Source organism: Trichoplax adhaerens, genomic scaffold, assembly GCF_000150275.1.
Source record: "Trichoplax adhaerens TRIADscaffold_1 genomic scaffold, whole genome shotgun sequence".
Taxonomy (NCBI): Eukaryota; Metazoa; Placozoa; class Uniplacotomia; order Trichoplacea; family Trichoplacidae; genus Trichoplax; species Trichoplax adhaerens.
The window spans coordinates 11,487,919-11,509,307 of NW_002060943.1; the positions used below are offsets into that span (position 1 = coordinate 11,487,919).

Genomic DNA, 21,389 nt, shown 5'->3' on the forward strand with positions numbered 1-21,389 from the left:
CAAACTCCATGCTCGGCAACCAAAAACAAAACCATGCGATATGGAAATGTACAGTAGTATAACAACCTGGGAAACTGCAATTCATAACATTCACATCACTTTCAACCGCTCTTAATTCATGATACTCGCTCTCCAAATAATTATTCTAGTATGTAACATCAAATGTGTTAAGTAACCATATCAAATTATAAAATATCATCGTCCTACTGGAACCAATCAGCAATCGTGCTATTGCCATAAAGGTGTACAAAGAATGATTTCAGAATACTCACAGTGCTTATTTCGCAACATTTGCGTAAATTAGCAACCGCTGTAGCCCAGGGATTCTCTTGAGCCGAAACCACCGGTTGTGGTATACCCTAGTAGTAGAAAGTCGAACGCGATATCATCAAGGATATTCTTTTATCATGCAATTATTAAAAAAGTCTTACATCTTTAGCCTGCAAATGCATTTCCTGAAATCTTAAATACCCTACAGGCGCGAAAGCATCATCTGAATGTATCAATATTTCCTGCCTATCACTGTTTATTAAATTAAGGAATTAAGCAATACAACTAAAAAAGAATATTTTCCTTTCCTATGATGAAGTTATTGATGACTTACATAATAATTTTTTGAGTAAAAAGTGGACAATCCAGTGTAAATGTTTCATATTCTCCACCTTCACCACATATGTTTAATCCATACTTTTGATTCTAAAGAAGTTATCGTTAAACAATCATATCTAGTCAATCTAAGGAGAGAAACAAAGCGACATAGATAAGCTTACAAATCTTCTCATCACTGGAGCTATTTCTTGAAGACTTTTACCAAGGTGCTTCTGAGGCTCTAAGCCTAAAAAGTAGAAAGTCAAACAATTTATTTAAATAATCACATCTTTTATTATAGTTATCAGAAGGGTCAACTGAGACAAATAATATGAAGAAGTAACATTAAATTCATTCATAGTTAAATACAATAGCTAATGGAATGTTTTAATTCAAAAATTACTACTAGAATATTTAAGAAAACGTCATAGTTGTCAGATTATGATAATTTATTATTTGTATAATGGTATGAAGTACCACGATCTACTGTACTTCTTTAAATACCTAATGCTGCAACTTTGATTATTCGAGCATCTATGCCATCGTCGATCATCTCCATAAGAAGATCTTGTTGGTCCCTTTGCCATAAATATGCTAGACTAACTAATCCAAGTCGGGAACACCTATGCGGAAGTGATTTCATTACGTGCTTACCTAACATTTCAAACTATCACCAATTACTTATTCCAATAAATTACACTCACACATTTTCTACTCTAACCCTTTGATAATTAGATAGTATGGCACCAACAGAGACTGCTTCAATTTCGATATCGTTCTTGTTTCGGTTAAATAAAAGATAAATGCAGTCTGAAATTATCTAAAGTATATATATCCTAATTTCGTCGAATATTACTCGAAAAGTTGCAATTTACCTAATAAGGTACAGTAACGCTTTTTTGCTTAACTCAAAATACACGATATCATAGATAAGAAATTAAATTGAAATTTCATATACTGTCAGTAAATTTGAATAATTTCCAAATGCATTGCGAATTAAGAGGTTGACGGGCATCATTACGCAATAGATACCAGCAAAAATTTTTTATTTATATACGTATGTATAATGTACTTTGCACATACTACATATTGTATTTATGTATGCGTAATAGTTTGCACAGTTGTGTGCGCGTATACAATGCGCTAGCACAGAATACTCTAAGCTTTGTAATTTTTTATTTTAAATACTTGTGCACTCAAGGTTTCTCCGTATCGTATTGTACGAACAAATGACTTTACTATTGCTTTGCAGATTACTAAATAACTACCAAAGCTTACAATTATTCTATAATCCAATAAATCAGGTAACCTATTGAAGCAATGACGATCAATATATTAGTCATTATAATTATTTTACATACTTGTACTTCTTTCAGTAACTCATACAAATCTTCCACTTCGTCTTTTGCAGTAGGTGAGTAGTAACGATCAGTTGCAATAGAGGAACCTTTGAGAGGGTGACGATACAGCGGTAAATTCATTGCGTCGGCATATAAGTGGATAGCTTGATGACCAACCGTTTGAAACATATAACTATCTAATTCATCTAAGAGAAAATTTCACGAATTAGGAATAAATCGGTGGTTGACTATTCAACATATTGCGCTCATTATTGTATATTATATTTTTTACCTTGACTTCCATCCGGGTACAAATTAGCTAATGCAACTATCTGATGACCATGCCGTACACATTCTAGCATGTTATAGCAGCTATCTTTACCCCCGCTTGAAGTGTAGTACAAAGAATGCAATATATTAATTAATAAATAGCTAGTATTAGACTACCATTGAACCAAGTAGTATAGTACATTCTTTGTACCGTGTAACTCAAATGATACTGCGGTATCATAGTTTAAAAAATAGCTAACACTTGAGTAAACTCATCATAAATATAGGAATACGGCAACATGTCCGCAACTACAAGTACAGTGGGCTAAGAAATCCATTTTATGCGAAACTGATTAACTCTGTATGACATTGCAACATCGAAGTTTCGGTACTAAGTACTATGTTTTAATAAAAATAAGAGTAAATAAATATTGTAAACAAATAGTTGGACGACTGAAGTCGTACGAATTATTAATTATTATTAATCCATACCTTGTATACTATCAATATTTTCAAATCATGTTTACTACCGTTACCTTATCAAGGCTACTGTTTTCATCTTAGCACGTTTTTATCCTTCTTTTACCTATATACAAATATATAGAGAGTGGATGTATTCAGCGCTTCCGTTGTCAGAGTTTGCAGTTTGATCATAATTTTACGGGACCAATCAGTGTAATAAATTAATAGCTAGTAACAGCGTTTAAGGTTATCAATATACATGTATATATGGATAGTTATAGTTTATAAATTATAGCTAAATGATCAACAGTAACCTCTGCATTGCAATAATCGTATTTATTAATCGCATTTAATCGTATATACGCACTAAAATGAAAGCGAGTAAGATTGAGCTTTCTAACTTAGCGGGTATTACCGATGAGATAAAAATGCAACTGGTTCAATAAAAAAAATTAAGGTTATCAAGATGCAGCTAAATACGAGTAGTTTGCAAATTGCAAATAAATGACTAACAGTAACCTACACATTACAATAATGGTCCTTAGCACAGCATTTAACTGCATTCGATGCATAAAGTGAAAGTAGTTATAAAGCGAGCCTCTGGTCGAGTATCAATCAACGAGTTAGGCGAAATTACAAAATACTAAATGATCGAATTTAGGTTATCAAGGTGCAGCTAATACAATACGATTAGTATCGTTTGTTTACAAATTGCAACTCTATGATCAACAGTAGGTTATACGTTACAGTAATCATATTTTAGTATCTATGATCACATATCCTCACTAAGTGAAAAGGAGTAAGAGTGAGCTTTCTTATCGATTATTACCAAAGTGAGTTAAGGAAAAATTACAAATTCCTCTGCTGTAGTATGTAATCCAATGTCCTGTATATCTAAAGGTTATCGCGATATGACGATGCAGCAAAGTACGGTGAGAGTTGTAGTTTGCAGATCATCGTTTGCAAATACTAGTTTAAATATTAGTTTACAAGATTGCAAATTTAATTCATTATCAACAGTAGTCCTAGAGATTAGAATTACCGTTTTTAGTATCGTATCTAATCGCATATACTTACTAAATGAAAGCGAATGAGAAGAGTTGCTTGGTATTGAGCAGCTGCAATAAGCTCAATTGTGATAGCTTGAATACTGTGCTCTAGATATAGATACTATCTAGATAGGATACGTAAATCACTCACTAGTCTATAGTGGTGTATTATGACGCTTCCTGGATTGTTCTAGCGGTAATTGTTAGTCTGTCATGCGCAATAGGCTAATCTATCAGTACTGTAAGGAAGCGATTATAGTGACATTATTTTTGCTAGTGACTCATACTATACAAAGTATAACGTATATTCTGTGGTCAAAATTAACGATTATTATAGTATTAAGCAATAGATAAGTATATCGTGGCAAAAATAGTGTCACTACCGGAAGACCATCCTGCTATACGTACTGATATCCATACAGTACGCTTAGACCTGACGTACGCCACGTCAGAGTACAAGAGCACAGTACTAAAATCACAGTATTGTACATACCGTACTGTACACTGTACACTGTACGGTACAGTACGGTACGGTATAGTACAGTACAGTACTGTACTAACTGTACTGTACTGGCATCCTCAGTCAACAAAGCTACACTGCCAGCCCAAGATGGAGGAAAGGCTTTCACTCTGTGCAAGATAATCCATCCTATATACGTTTGAGAGCAATTTCGTACTGGAAATTACTGCAACCTATCCATTAATTAACTCTACGTTGGAAAGATTAATTGAAATTTTGATGATCGTATTTGGTATTCTCTTCCTTTGATTTATAGACGATTAGAAAAGCTCAGTTACGTCCAAACTTTGATCAAGTTTTCATCTAGTCTTGACACCAGTCTACGTTCATCCATAACCTTAAAAAGCCAAGATGTCGTGGCTTTCCGGTTTAGCTGATAAAGCCGAAGGTCTATTAAATAACTTAGATCAATCAGCAGCCAGTGCATTAAATGAATCTAATCTCAATCGATCTACTGATTCTCCAATGGCTAAAAATACTGGCAATCAAGATTTGAAATCAGGCGGATTTCAATCTATCGGCCTCAATGCTGGTATGACTTCCTTACAATCCAATGTACAGCCAAACGTGCAGTCTGATCGTGCAAAGGATGCGAATAATAGCAAATATTTGTCACAAATGAGCGCACCTCGAGTAATTCGTCCTGGATCAAAGAGTAATATGCCAACTTCCAATAAACGCAAAAGTGAAGATAAATTATTCGAATTTTTAAATAGTAATGATACTGATGTCAAGTCTAATGTTAACGTTCTCAATGATAAACGTCATGCTAGCAATAGTAGTATGAATAGCAATAGTCGTAGTACTTCTCCAAATCCTGTTAAAAACAGTAAAAGTAGCTCGCGAAGAACGAGTGAGGAAGATAATAACGGCATTACTTTTAATGCTGATGGTAAAGCTAGTTCTGGAAATGATCCTATAACTGGTAAGGGCATGAGTTCAATTTATCTTCATTCAAGTCTTGACTTCAATGTCTATTTCAATCGTTATATTTTCTTGTATTAATTAAGAACCAACTAAATGATAATAACTGTAATTTGTGGGATATAATATATAGCACAGGTACAAGTATGATCCTAGTAATGGGCAATTCTTAAAGTGAACTATATTGCCATTAAACATGAACTGCATAATCATGCTTATACATTTGCCATACATGATATCCTACAAATTACAATGTATTGATGTTAACATAATTATGCTATCAAGCAATTTCTTGCTATAATTTACTGTAGGCTTCAGTAAATACCATAGAAGCAAAGTTTAAAATACGTTTTACAACACTTAAGAGCTGGTGATTCTTTAGTTAATATTATCCATTTGATTTGATCATATTTACTTATCTTATAATTACGAAAGCTGCCATTAAGACTATCAAGTAATATAGTCCATGGGAAAATTTATGGGATTAAGAAACTGCACTTATCATTTCATACATTTTCACGAAGAACATTTACCGTCAATAGTAATCTTCACGTTATCATGTATACAAAATTTTAAGGCCCTTTGACGTAATGATGGTCATACTGTATTACACTTACCAATGGGATAAAAAGTAACAAACATATTTCAAGAAATTGCAGGATAGTTAGTATTGTAAGACTAAGTGCAGTATAATATGTTCTGCAGCCATTCGGATAGATTTACCATCATGTATTCGGTACGTTTGTTATATTATGAATAGAAGAGCGCCTATAAAAATTTATATCGATGCCAAAACTATCAAAAGTGGCATCAGTGTATTCTAAACGCATACAGTATATTTATAATGTTATAATGGTATGATGAACTGCAGATTCTCAGTTATTAATACTATATCATTTCGCTCATTCCTCAAATTTTACTAACTGTAGACTTATATTCTTACGTATCTTTAAGATCGTACTAAAGATACTAGGGCGGATAATGTGGATAGCAATGACACTAATAATGATGGCCACACCATATCTGGAAATAATGATCGAGCTCGTCGTAATAATCATAATACAGCACAGACAAAGAAAACTATAGAACGGCAAAATGGTATGGAATTGGAGATTAAATTACTAAAAAAGGAAATTTCGTCACTAAACGAAGAATTACATGGCAAATCTGAAAAGTTCAAGTATAACCTAGACTGTACGTAACTAACCTTATTCTTAGTGAAAAAAGTATGTTCCGCTAGGTAACCATTTACGATTGTTTTAATTTATTAGCCTTAACTAAAGCTGAGAACGATATCGAACAATTAAAACTTAAGCTGAAGGAAGCCGATAGTAACTTTAATCATTTAAGTATCAGTAATCATGATATGAAGATGAGTATCGATGCTAAAGATTCGCAATTAGCAGTCTTAAAAATTAGATTGAAAGAAGCTGACGATGAACTACGGAAGAAGAATGAAACTCTTGATAAAATACAACAAGAGAGAGACAGGTACTTCTGTAAAATAGAAATTGCTGAGTATAGTACAATACAGTATATTCAATCTTATTATTGGTCTGTGCGATCTTGTACTCAAATTAACTACAGGCATTAAAGTAGCTTTTACTATTGTTTGTAAATAGGGTTCTCCAGCATCACAATAATTCAACGGATGCACATAGTGAAGCTTTGGAACTCTTAAAAGTTAAGTTAAAAGAAAGTGAAGAAATTTATCAGCGTGAAAAATCTGATCATGACGCACTGAAGGTATGCAAAATTAAATATAGACAATTATAATCATACATAGTAGTGTGTGTTTAGGATATCAGAAATAAACTTGTAAAAAATTAATTCTGTATTGATAGAGCGATACGATGGAGAGACAGCATCAACTCGAAATGGAGAAAATATCCCTAGCCGAAGAACTTACTGCTTTACGACTTAAAATAGATGAGGGCCAAAGTAGGATATAACCGTACGAACACTGTAATCATGTGATATATACGGCATAATAATGCATATCCTGTATTACACTTTAGAGAGAATTGAAGAATTAAATGGTCAATTGCGAACATCAAAAGCTACCATAGATTCAATTCGTCAAGAAAATGCTGATTATAAAGTTAAAGCCACAAGAATATTACAAGTAAAACACCTCATTGTACTTGTGTTATTCATAATTTTATAAATTATTAATTATAATTTACCTTTAACAGTCCAAAGATAAGGTCATCACCAAATTACAGGATGGTATTGACAGTGATGACAAAAATGCATTTATTAATCTTGGACTTGAGGAAATGAGGAAAGAAAAAGACATGATTAGAGAAGAGCTAAGCCAGCGTCAAACTGAAAATGATGAACTTAGACGTGAATTACAGGTATTACAGCATATAAAAGGAAATTTTTTCTATTATTATACAAATTAATGAGAACTACGTAATGTTGTAATACGATAATTTAGGAAATCGAGCAGAATTACCAGGATGAGCTCATATCGCTACGTGATCATATTAGTAGCCTAGAAGATAGTCTGAATGAAGAAAAACAGAGACGAGATGATTCTGAGCAAGATGCTGTTAAGCTACAAATGGTAAATTAGACTACTCTAACAGAACTAATGTTCTTCAGGGTTACAGCTAGTGATAACGTCTCTATTGCACATTTTTATAGCAAGTTCAGTATCTTCAAAATGAACTTATGGTTCAGAAAACAAATCTTCATCAACAGAAACAGGTATTGCATACCGTATATGCATACAATATAATCTTAGTATCAGTTTTACATTTTACTTTCCACTTAGGCGACGATTATCATACAATAGTTAATACTTCTATTATTTTTTTTAGAAATATGAGGATGAAATTGAAAGGCTAAAACTTCGTGTAAGACGCTTGAGAGATAACTCAGCCTTGGAATATAGTTAAAATATTCGATATCTTGTTGTAGAATGTAGATTCGCCTAAAAATCAACGAAAGGATACTGAACTTGAGGACAGAATTAAAAGCTTAACTGAAAATCTAATTCAGAAACAGACTATTATTGAAACTCTGAATACAGAAAAGAATTCTCTAGTATTACAAATGGAACGATTAGAGGTATTATTTCTTTAGAGTAGACAAATAAAACTAATTAATTATTAAAGTCGATCCAAATCGATACGCACCAACTTTCAGAAACAGTACCGCGACATTATTAAATATAACGAGGGGCAAAACAAAATTACAATTGAAATGCCGGAAGCGCAAAATGACGTTGTAGATGAAGGAGGTGAGATATTTTTGATCTTATTTTAAGCTGTATAGTATCCATTACACCAATTTACTTACAAATATTGCTATACATTAGGTGTCCGTATGAGATCAATATCATCAATTATACCCGGAGATGATTCATTTTCTGCAACTCAAAGCACAATTTCGCATCGTGTTAAAAATGCTGCTAATGCCTTAGATAGCGCCAGGTAGGTTTTATCAATAAGATTAAAAGATAACAGCTTTTCTAAATTTTTAACTATGCCTTGCCACTACCTCTAGTGCCAGAATTGGCCGATACTTAAGATATTATCCTGTAGCTCGCCTTTTCAGTATATTCTATGTGGTAAGTACAATTCTCCATATTTGAAATGAACTTGATCTAATGTTGTCTAATCGTTTATCTTTACCTTTATTTCGATAGATTCTTTTACATCTATGGGTAATGTTCGTATTGCTGACGTATAGTCCCGAAATACATAACGCGCACAATCCTCCGCCTAAATCCAACTGAAAATGTACTTAGCTTAATTTTTACTGTAACTAAAAGCTATTTCTGCATAATTTATACCAAGATATTAAAATACCCTATAAAAAATTTTATGTTGTAAAATATTTCAAAGATCATTTACATTTTAAAGAATAATATTGAATGAAATTCACCTGCTTACTAGATATCTTAAGAATATTATCAAGATTGTTTGATAATGTTATTTGTTGCATATCGAATCACTACCTAAATATGAATATCTTTGAAATTAATTTACATTTAAAATGTATATATACCAAACGTACATATACACTTACGTAACGTAGTTGAAAGCAATCTCTGTGGCGCATATGTTTTAAATTCAGTCTAATGTAATCTGTGATCGTAGAGCAGTAACTAAAGTTATACCATTTTATGGCGTCATCCTGTAAGATACGAAAATGAATGCTGAGTATTTATGGCCTGAAAGATATAAAATACTTCAGGTTTTTTTCATCTTATGGTATTAAACTTTCGAATATTTTCGAAAAATTATCGTATTTAGCCTGAAAATCTGAAAAGAAATCCAACCGTAGCATCACTATATTGTCAATATCTCCAGCGTATGCTATGTTTTTGCTGGTTGACTTTAGGGTTAATTGGAATTATTCAGACCGTTATTACTTGACTCGATTCAACACAGTATTATAACTTCATCTTTATTGAATAATTTTTATTATTTGCCGAAGTTCTAAGATATAGCATTAGCATTTGTTGACTATTCATGACAGAATGTTGCACACCGTCATATCGTAGCTAAAATCCACTGAGTGTGGCTTCGTCCAATAAAAACGCTAATTGTTTGCTTTAACAACGTAACTGCAGCTGTTACTGGAGCAGCGTTAATAAAATTAAACACTATTACTACTATGTGAAGTAAAAGACGATTCATTAGTTATAGGTCTTTCGATTATTAATTATTAGCAATCCAATGGTATTAAGATAATGTATATATAATTAACTGTGAGTACATAATTTTAAGTATTGCACGTAAATTTAGTAATATTTTTCTACCATACATTACAGATACGTACATATAGCAATGTTTACGAAGGGCAATATAGGTTTTTATATGTCCTATTATACATTCATGACTTTCGAAACAATCTGGTCAATGATAACTTTTTCGTTAGCATTATACTGCATATAAAATTTTCTGCAATTTTTTAGAACGATTAAAATTTCGTAACTTTTACTGCATAACATGAGCAATATCTTAAACCATAAAGACAACAAATATAATGAAAAAAATCATTAATACACCAAATATCTTAATCATTAGCCAACGATTAGACGAAATGGATTGAAAATATTTTAAAATTTCACTATGAGCAGCTTCTACATTTGCTTGTGTATCTTCAACGTTTGCATCGATCCTATTGAAATCGTAGTCAATTAATTCTATTTATAAGTGGGAAAAATGACGGTATCAAATATACCTCAGAACTTGCTCTTCCTGCTCTTTCACCATAGTAGCTAATTGTTGAAATATACCACCTAATTCTACAATAGTAGACTCAATATTTTCCATCGTTTCAGCCCTGTCTTGTATGTAATTATCCTAAAAGAGGTAGTAGAAAATATAAGATGTTCCAGATGTTAGCTGCGTCGTAGCGTATTATCATCGGTATTTTACGCTAATAGTAAATACCTGTTGATCTATTAACTGCATTTGGTGATGGGGACTATCCAATGAATCCATATTTATGGAAACTGACGAATTATTTCTTCGTAGTAACACTATAAAAAAAATAATTGATGAAAGACAGATACGAATTTGCTTACATTAAAAAAAATATTTATATCTACCAGATTGTTCGTTATTATCCGTTGGTGTGTACATTGGTACCGGAGCAGTAGAGAATTGTTCACGTCGCTCCTTCTGTTGTTTTAGATTCTAAAAATTGATTATATGTGCCTAATTTAAATTCTAATCGACATCCTTTTTTAAATCATAAATATATACTTGTTCATTAATTATTAATTGTAACTAAATTCTACTTACGGCGGTACGGATCTCTAAAACACCTTTAAAATCTTTCGACATAGAGGCTAACCTAGACTGTTGACAATCAACAAAATGTAATTAAATTAAGGGCTACATTGATATAATACAGTTGTTTAGTCATCAATAAGTATATCATAATACTTCGTTATTAACCATAATATCATGATAGCACTTAAATTTTGGAATACATACAGCTTCCATAATTGAATGACTATTTAATTGTTTGTATATAAATTTAGTACGATAATGTCAACAATGTCACTACAAGGATTCTGTATTTTATTGTGCCCGTACTTTTACTGCTAGATATTATAAATTTTAACAACGAACCTGTAAAGAATATAAAACGGAATTAGAGTGTGTTTGTATATGCCGACCATTATGCATGTTCTTTAACCTGGCGATCTGAAAGGTTATACGTTAGTTAACGATTGAATAGTAATTGTTAAAAGTTAAAAATTACAATCAAAATCTATGAATATCAATAACAGAATAAGAGAGTTGAACTTTGGTTCTACACTTACTTCTCGTAGTTGTGCTATTTGTCTATTTAGGTCATTAATATCCTGTCAAAACAATTACGCTCGTTTATTTCAGAATAAATCGCTTCCAAGTCAGTACAAATTAAATGTTACTATATTATTGTATCATGTTTATAACTGGATTAAACATATAAAAATAAGTACGTTTAAGCAAGAATTTAACTTGATAACAATTATACCACTTCGTATATTAATACATATACGTCTATATCCTATAGCTAGTACAACATACCTAAACATGTTACTAAGTTTATCAATTATTTCATACATATGATAATGAGGAATGTCACAATGTAGTTATTTTACCTGTTTAATTATATTAGTTAGCTGTTGTATTTCTAATGGTTTATCATCGAATAATGACATCTTCTTCGCCACTATGAATAAACAGAAATCAATGCAGCACAATTATTTATAGTCTTTGGCTACATGTGCAGTTAAAACCGATACAGTGATCTCAAAACTTTACGTTGCAGTAAAACTATACAATGTCAGTAAGGCAAAAGGACTTTTTTTAAGATATGTATAATAAAACATATCCTTTACATACAAGGAAGTTATTCATAACACATAACAGGATGCACATATAATTCATTGATTCAACAGTTTTTCTACATATAACTATCTTCAGTATTTAGTGGAAAACCATTACGCCACTATGATTATGTTGATTCATATACTACTGTGACTACATACTATAGGCAATAGCAACGGATAAGATTATGTCTGATTAATCTAATACCACTTCTTTACTCGATTTTTATAAAAACCTGATATTCAATTTTTAACTATCTTGATATTATACGATTTTCAACAGAATTATCGACCATATAAGAAAAATTTTTTCAATTTTTAAAAAAACTATCAAGAGGAACAATATGAGAACATGAAACCGTCCATTTGCCAACATTATCTCTATCGTAAATGCTTTTTAGAAATGATACTTACGATTTGCTAATTTCTCCAATTTTTTAAAAGTATTTGCGATATCGTTGCCGATACGCCTAAAATAATATACAGACAAAGATTAATTAATAATAATAATTAATGTATATCCAATAAAATTTACTGCTATTGAAAATAAAAATTATTGATGTTTGTTTAGAATCAACGTTAAATTTGAAACGGTCATTCCTAATAGTATCGCCAATGATACGGTATTGAAATAACTAGTCACAGTGAAATTCAATACTCAGTTCTACCTAAGTGATGAATACGTCTGTACTGTTATGTCAGAAGGTTAATCCTTCTAATTAATCATCAGCATGAAATGGGAATTTATAATGACGCTTCATAAATTCAATTAAAGCTATACTCTGCAAATGGCCTATAATGCAAACAACAAATCCTTACTTTGCTACAATAGAGAACTCGCTAGGATTGGCATGTCGTGACTGACTTCGAGAGTTCATTCCATCTTTATTCTACAAATTTCAAGCCAGATCAAAAAAATAATAACACATTTTTAGAGAACTGCGTACAGTATGTGTATATCAGTAGACAGTAAACAGTCGTGTAATATAAAATTGGAAGCTAGAACACCAATAGTAAAAAGGATGATACCGTCGTATTATTACCAACTTCTTATAACCGTATTCTGCTGTAGTTGCATACTGTACTACCGTACTGTACATACTACAGCTTCCAATTTTAACAAATTATGATGTGGTAAAATTTTCAATGAATGTAGAATACTCAAGGAAATAGTACCACAATTTATCTTTTATGTCACCGAATTTCAATGAATCAATACTGATGTATTGATACAGTACAATTTTTTTTTTTGAAGGGGGGAGGAAAGAGGGATAAATGCAGTTGTTTCATGATCATTTAAAAATTTCAGTCAAGATATTCTACCAACTCTATTTACAACGCTATACAGGAGTTGATTCATCATCCTATTACCTGTTTGTTTTGTAAGGTCTTGGCCACTAGCATGAATTCGGCAGTTCTATCTCGACTGGATGAGTTGGAGATTCCGGAGAAGAAATTTAATGAATTTACGCTTTGATCTTTATCGTTGGACATCCCCGATGAATTTAAGTTACGCCGACGAGCAATTGCTAATGTAAAGTAATAGAATATTAGTAGATAAAATGACTTGTTCCATCGATTCAATATCATTTACTGTATGTATATAGTTTCTACCGTCGCCTTGAAAATGAGTGGACAACGGCAATCGGTTTATTTATGAATATGATCGATTGCTATACATTCATGCATGTCTTCCACGATCTGCCCATCCTGAATAGGCATTGTACAGTATTTTGAAGATATAGTTGGACCGATCGTTATGCCGTACTACCAGTAATTTTTATTGTAGCGATAAGTATAATCTTCCATTCAATTGAACACTATTAGTCCTTTCTTTCTATACGATGAATCACTTCTAACTTGTTTCAATTTCAAGAAGAACATTGATTGAAAAAATGGCTACCAACTACATTGTAAAATGCACTACTGAAACAGTGCAGGCTGTGTACTGTACAGTACTGTAGTACACCGTTGAAAATCTTATCTACCATATTCTTCCTACCCTAGCAGCAAGGTTATGACTACGGCTAAAGTTGCGAGTTCATATTCAATTCGTTATTAATTCAATCTTACCATCCATAATTATAGTTGATCTCTGTTAAATAGGATATAGAATAATGAGATGAAACCACTACTCCCAACTGCTTACGGCTAATCAAAATTTAGAAGCATATTTTGGGGGAACAACACGCAGCCACAATGACGTGGAAGATGCAGTATCGTATTGGATTGCACAGCGTCTGGTCATCCCGTCCAGTCCAGTCCGTTTTTACAGTACATTGCACAGTAGCCGTACAGTACGGTGTACTGTACTGTAGTGTACTGTACACTGTACTCTTCTACTGCTGCTAAATCGGTGCATACTGTACTGTGTCATTCTAACATGGACTACTGTACTAAAAGAAGACTTGGACAGATCACTTGAGCGGATGGACATTTTCGGCCTCATCTCGTTAAAGTAGAGTATGTACGTATTTTGCCAAACACGTCGTTATGGCAGTACTTTAGTATGCAGACGGTTGATTTGAATTTGACAGATATTTTCTCAATTAAATAATAATAATTGAATATTACATTGAATCTTATTCTACTATACACTGCACAGTGTACAGCACAGTGGTTATTTTCCCCTATTTGAATTTGACTGATACTTTCTCAATTAAATAAATAATATTACATTGAATCTTATTCCACTGTTCACTGCACAGTGTACAGCACAGTGATCATTTTTTCCTATTTAAATTTGACTGATATTTTCTCAATTAAATAATATTACATTGAATCTTATTCTACTGTACACTGCACAGTGGTTATTTTTCCCTATTTGAATTTGACCGATATTTTCTCAATTAAATAATATATTACATTGAATCATGGTCACTTTTCCATATTTACGTCCTCATTTGGTAAGAAAAGTCCGTCTGTCTATAAGACAGTCTGTATAGTGTACCATAGCGTACTGTACCTACTGTACCTACTGTACCGTACGGTGCACTACAAAGTACTGCAGATTACAGTACTCTGTACTGTACTGCATTCAAAGAAAGAGTACTGTACAGTACTACTGTACAGTACACTGAGTGTACAGTCTGTATCTGTGACTCGAAGCGGATGGACAGAGCGGACCGACTGGATTTGGCGCCAACTTTGAATGACTGATACCCCTTGTTCAGTCAGCGAACAGGAGCAAGGCAGTTGCCGCGGCCTATACTGTACTGTAGACGAAACCTTTCCAAGTTGGCAGCCTGCTCACGGCCTAGGACAATTTATAGCCTGTAAAAGATTATGTTTCATGCAACTTTATCGATTCCTCGTTCACTGGATAGCTAGCTCAAACTCAACCATTCAAAATTATAGAAAGAATTGAATCAAAAAATTTCTTTCTACACGCGTATCTTGGCCTTGCAACTTTCTACGAAGAAGCGAACGAGAAAAGATGGTCACCGATGCAGAAATTCTATCACAGGTTCAATTTTGGGGGGGGAGGGTTATCTTGATATTGTTGAACTACAGCAAATAAATTAAACTATCTTGACTGTCATCGTATAGTAAGATACAACTCTGAATATTCAATTTCTGATCTTGACACAAAATGACTATTTATACTCAACTTAAAAATAGGCAAATAATAGTGTAATCATGATGATGATTTTTATTAACCAGGCAATACAATCCGAACAACACTTAGATGATACTGACGGCGAAAATGTCAGTACTCCTCCACCACAGAGTAGCCCTACTACACAAGCAAAAGAAGACAACAACCTCCAATGGGATGATCAATGGCCTGGTGAACATGAAAGCGATTCTGACGATAGTGAAGTGAATTTCACAAGAAAGAAAAAGATTCAACGAAGTAAAAAATCACCTGCTAAAGAAAATACCAAGTCCAAGGTAACGATGATGAATTAGCCTGTAGATTAAATTAAAATCGAATGATCAATATCATTCGTAGAGTGGGAATACAATGTACGTGTATTAATTTAATAGGAATCTTTGATGGTATCGATTTCATACTAGTTGTATTTAGCGACTTTGAATCCAAGCAAAGATGAATATTAAGCATATGTAAAATTCAATTTCCAAATTTTTACAACCATGCAACATTTATTATACCACAGTACAGTATATATCGTACAAATAATACACTTGTGTAGAACTGATTATTTTACGGAATAATACAATCACGTATTCCTGACTGTCATTACAAGGCACAGTTAAATATTTCTGTACAACATTGAATTAAATGATATTTGTTACTGCATCCAATTCATTAGTACAGTGATACTATATGCACAAATACAACATACAACGGCTCTTAGAGTAAATATACCATATCTATATTAATTGCAATCATCAAAAGTACAGGAAACGCAAATTAATAGCATTTTATATTTTTTGATGTGACTATTTAACCAACTCAAGCATAATAGCTAATTTTTCACTTTCATATTTATTTAAACAGTCGCCACACAATCGGAAAGCCAAATTACAACAACTACATAGTCAATCGCAAAAGCTTATCCGAGGTGAGTTACAAGTGAACAATCTATTCATTGTATATTTGTGTAGCATCTTTAAAGTCCGCAAAGATTTAATACATTATGTGACTATAAATCTTTTCCTAAAACCCAGATAGTTTACATTTTACGTAAATTTTTAATAATACGATCAAATTATTGTATCTAAGATTTCCCTTACCTTATTACTATAAACTGAAGTTTTTCTATTGGTATCACACATTTAGAATCGGACTTGAACATTCCTCGCTATACACCAGCGGTAAAACCTTTAAGTGATTGTCTAGCTAAAATTCAGCAGCTTCAGGATCCTGAGAAGTATGTTAACACTACTTCATGATTAATTTAAACAATTAAGTAAAATATCTTCTGCAGCATTTTATATCATTCGCCTTATTTATAATCAAGTACTGTAGCACATTTCTTTATAAATAGCCATTATTATAATAAGGATAAGCTTACACTGAATTGTTATAAATTTACAATATACCGCAAATAATCTTCCATCATAGGATGCCGATTCAAAAATAAAATTAAATCATTGCAAAGATATATAACTACAATCAAAATAGTTTTAATTTTTACTAATAAATATCCAACTAAATTTGTTCGCTCTATCTATCAGGAATAAATCTACAGGTTTTCATCTCAGATCAGTCAGCCAACTCCGTAAAAACATCAAACTTGAGAGGATAGCCCCCAAAATTTTACCAAGTCTTACTAAGCCATCTAACGATGTTCTAATTTTATCGAATGCAGGTCAGCTATATGATGTTAATCTAATAATTTACCTTGCTTTGCTTAAAATACCGATAAAATCATTTGACCATAAACCAGATTCAGTAACACCACAATCCAGAAAATAATGACTTTCAATATTTTTCAACATTTCCATAATAGATAATAAATGTGATAATGCGATTAATCGCTTTAAAAACCGATTCAATAAGCATAATCCAGTAAAATCACGGAAAGCTTCAGGTAAGTTAGCTCAATATGATTAAATTTGCCCAATTCGAAATCTAAATAGCAATCGCCGTCAAGTCATGTTGCTTCTATTAACGATAATTACAGAACGTGCCAAAGTCAATATTTTAGTGAAAGAGAAAGATCAGCTACAAACATTGGAACTAGAATTGCCGGAGAATAACGATAAAATTAGCTCTATTCTAAAGCCAGACGAAATTGATACCATCAAAACGCCAGGTATGGAGATCAGGTGTACCTATACCTAATATAGATAAGTTTATTTTATTTCTCAAAAATCTTTAAAATTATAATTCTAGGAGCCAAAAAAGCCATTGTTAAAACTAGGTTACATGCAAAGATGGTAGAACGACGAAGAAATGAACGACTGGCTATGGAAGAAGAGCAAAAAATTGATGAGGAAGAGTTTGACGATGAGGAGGAAGAATTGACGCCTGATGACCAAGACGACTTTGATACTGATGTTGTCGACGAAGAGGACGAAGACGAAAACAAGGATAGCAACGAAGATACCGACGATGAAGAACTTCTCAATAGTTATATTCATGTAGGAATGAATAGTAATAAGTCGCCTATATCAAACTCATTGGACAAGAATGTTATGGAAATGTCTACCATAGATGAAAAACGTAAAATAATTTTACTTTTAAAGATTTCCATAGCAGTAATCTCAACTTTATTATTAACTAATTTATCAAACGGATTAATTTTATCTTTACTGCAATATAACGTATATTAATTAAATTATACGATGCAAATTATATTCTATTAGAGAACCAACCAGCTAAAGATAATACTCTAGATCTATTCAACAAGAATAGCAATTCAGACGCGGTAAATAATGATTCCCGAGACAAATGGGACAGCACAAACTTTCTACGACAGCAAAGTATTCATTTAACATGGGACGGAACTCAGACATTTGATTATAACGACAATTTGGAACAAGGTCTGCAACTTATTTGACTGATTTATGTAATGGAATTTATTGCTTCACCTTAAATGCTATAATTTGATTAAATACTAGATATAGATCAAGGCTCTAATAAAAATGAGAAAGGAGACGAAAGCAATATACCATCTAGCTTTGACTATTTTAGTTTACCTCCTGCTCAAATCCCGAAAAATTTTACCAAACCTAAAAGTGCACGTTGTTCTCCAGATTTATTCCTGTCGCCTCAAATTGTAGATAAAACACCTACAGCCGAACTTAAGGCAAGTATAATAAATTATTATGATACATACTTTCTCAATTCACTTTAACAGTAGCTTTGACTAATTTTAACTGAATGTATGTTATAATTCCCCAGTCAACAAGACTTGCCGAACTAACTTTACCAGTGGAAGACTCTCAAGTAATAAACCCCAAATAGTTATATATAAAAATTTTCCAGAAAAAATACTTTGATTATTAAATCATTAAATGCTAGCGCTCGCTACTACGGCTGATCCAATATGTAGAAATCATTAATTTATTAACTGTCAGTTGCACAATTCTTTAGGATTTATATGAGTCGGAATCATCGGCTGCTACCCTTAATGAATCATTTCAATTAGGAGAAGAACCTTCATCACTACGACTTCAAAAGTATGTAACACAGTATAACTTATATCACTACTTACCAATCGTCCTACTAAAGAAAAGTATCTCTCACAGAGTTTCAGCGGGATCGATCGGAGGTCGATCGTCCTTTGATCAGTTATTTGCCCAAGCAACTGTTGATCCCCAGGATAACATGGATGAATTACTAGAGCTATGTTCTGGTCAATTTTCGAATGAAACTACCCGACAAACATTCAAGAGCGCCTTTAGTAAAGTAAAAACAGCTGCGCAAAAGGAATTTTTAATCCCTGATGATGATGATAACAACGACATGGGAGATTCCGAAGTATCTACTAAAGAACTTAGGGAGGAAAACGACTGTGATGATAATTCGGTAAATGAGGACGCAACGAGCGAGAGCAACAGTCAAGAAGTTGATAAAACGAAGAGGTACTATACTAATTAGCACTACTTGTTGATTGAGACTTCCCACTGAATGGTAAACGGATGCAATATTACTAAATTGAAACCTTGTTATGCGTTTAGTACGATATCCGAACTGAAAAAAAACAAATTCCTTGACATGGAAGCAGAATTATCTGGTAGCGAAGTAAGTTCTGATGAGGACGACGATGGAGGTAGTGAACAATCAGAGTACGAGCGCGACTCAGATAATGATATGATATCAGACGAAGAAAAGTTAGCCGATGAAATCGCAAAAGTTCACAAGTATGATCATACGATTATTCTATGTTCTCTCATTTAAGTACTAGTGAATAGTAACCAGTATTCAAAGTATCACTATTTATTCATTCTTACTACCTTTAATTCGAACGGCAACGTTTATAGCAAAAAATTGCTAATTGAAGATAAAGCAAATCTTAGAGCTTTCCAGGAAAGATTTTTAGAAGGTTCGAAAAATATACTTTCTATTTATCTCGTTGTGAACTCTTGAATAAAAATTATCGGTAATATTTATTACAGATGGTGATTTATATGCCGAGGGTGGTAGAACTAGGCGTTTCAAGTGGAACAATCTAGGTACTTTTATGACTGTTATAATTATTTTTTAAAACGGTATGACTCACAAAATTTTTCCTATAGCGTCAGAAGATTCCCAGTTGGACTTATTTGGCGGAAATGATAGCGAAAACGAAAATGCCGTTAGCGAAATTATTTCTCAATCTGAAGTAAAGAAGCGTCGTGAGCGATTTGAGCGAGACACTTATGTTCGAGACAACTTGGTACAACAATATCTTGTATCATACACATTGATTTAAGATCACCCACTCAAACTTATTTGTTTTCTTGATACGAAACAACAGGCACACGAAAAAAAAATTGACCACATAGACGAGAACAGCCAAAGCATTTTAAGTCTCATAAAAGATGTCAGTAAAGGCCATGGTTAGTATCTTCTGGTAAAATTTTTATTTTTAGATTTTACTATGATATAATCTTTACCTGAAATAAAGTTAGTAAGCAAGCTCTGTCTATTTTTCAGTGCCTGCTAAGCCACAACCCTTAGAAAATGATTCGAAACCGGAAACTCCTAAGAAAATACTGGTAATGTACCTTTACTATATACTTATGCAAGATAATAATCATAACACTTATAGTGAAATGCTTAATTTAGAAACGGCGAGGCTCTTTTCTCAATTTAAAGAAGCAAGCCCTATCTCGAATTTCCATATTTACATCAAATGGTAACTGCGTAAGTGGATCTACTTCCAAAACGTTTGTTTTTAAATCGTTATCAGAAGGTGAATATAATGCCACTAGCGAAACGAGTGTAAGTAACCAAGCAAATCCAAGATAAACTGTAGCACAATAATAGTACTGTATAACAATCGCTTACGTAGGTCCTAGCGCTCGAATTTAAATAATTAATGAATTATCTTTGCTTTATAGCAAAAGAGAAAAATTGAAGCCGATGGTTGTAACGATAAAAAAAGACCTCTATTACTAGATAGATCAAACAGCATATTTAATCAACTGTAATAAAATGAATAAATTTATTGATATACGTATATAAACGTACATATACATGTGTTTTGCTTGTTTAGTTCATTCCAAGTACTGTAATTTTTGCTGTAAAGTACCTAAACATTGTGCTCATTATTATACAATACTACGATGGTCCATCGATGTGTGACGAAATCGATACCGATTTCAATTGTAAGTTTTGATATACGTATGTATATGCGTACATACAGATATATATTTCATGTAAAATTATAAATAATTACAGTGACCATCATAAGCTGTTAATACGGTATTACGATTTATTTCAGTGTGCATATAACGTCACAACATTGATTGGAGAAAAAATGGCCATT

The 21,389-nt window shown here is 32.6% G+C and overlaps 3 protein-coding genes across 3 annotated transcripts; 1 reads left to right on the plus strand and 2 right to left on the minus strand.

Moving 5' to 3' along the window:
- Nucleotides 1-416: 416 nt before the first annotated feature.
- Nucleotides 417-2,757, minus strand: TRIADDRAFT_49818 (uncharacterized protein; the record flags this gene model as incomplete). Its single annotated transcript, XM_002109006.1, has 8 exons — nt 417-522; nt 605-696; nt 771-835; nt 1,093-1,211; nt 1,293-1,366; nt 1,950-2,134; nt 2,221-2,315; nt 2,735-2,757. The coding sequence occupies 8 exons, from the start codon at nt 2,755-2,757 to the stop codon at nt 417-419; spliced, it is 759 nt and encodes a 252-aa protein (XP_002109042.1).
- A 7,375-nt stretch (nt 2,758-10,132) lies between these two features.
- On the minus strand, nt 10,133-13,494 carry TRIADDRAFT_19936 (uncharacterized protein; the record flags this gene model as incomplete). The annotated part of the gene is made up of 11 exons (XM_002109007.1): nt 10,133-10,292; nt 10,356-10,477; nt 10,568-10,656; nt 10,726-10,813; nt 10,922-10,978; nt 11,255-11,329; nt 11,449-11,490; nt 11,773-11,843; nt 12,415-12,470; nt 12,820-12,890; nt 13,372-13,494. The coding sequence occupies 11 exons, from the start codon at nt 13,492-13,494 to the stop codon at nt 10,133-10,135; spliced, it is 954 nt and encodes a 317-aa protein (XP_002109043.1).
- A 1,942-nt stretch (nt 13,495-15,436) lies between these two features.
- TRIADDRAFT_52673 (uncharacterized protein) lies at nt 15,437-21,051 on the plus strand (the record flags this gene model as incomplete). The annotated part of the gene is made up of 19 exons (XM_002108284.1): nt 15,437-15,466; nt 15,664-15,894; nt 16,466-16,529; nt 16,748-16,838; nt 17,146-17,279; nt 17,421-17,501; nt 17,595-17,726; nt 17,807-18,136; nt 18,280-18,456; nt 18,535-18,726; nt 19,065-19,500; nt 19,597-19,779; nt 19,900-19,961; nt 20,035-20,091; nt 20,155-20,294; nt 20,376-20,457; nt 20,555-20,616; nt 20,687-20,842; nt 20,962-21,051. The coding sequence occupies 19 exons, from the start codon at nt 15,437-15,439 to the stop codon at nt 21,049-21,051; spliced, it is 2,730 nt and encodes a 909-aa protein (XP_002108320.1).
- Nucleotides 21,052-21,389: the final 338 nt, after the last annotated feature.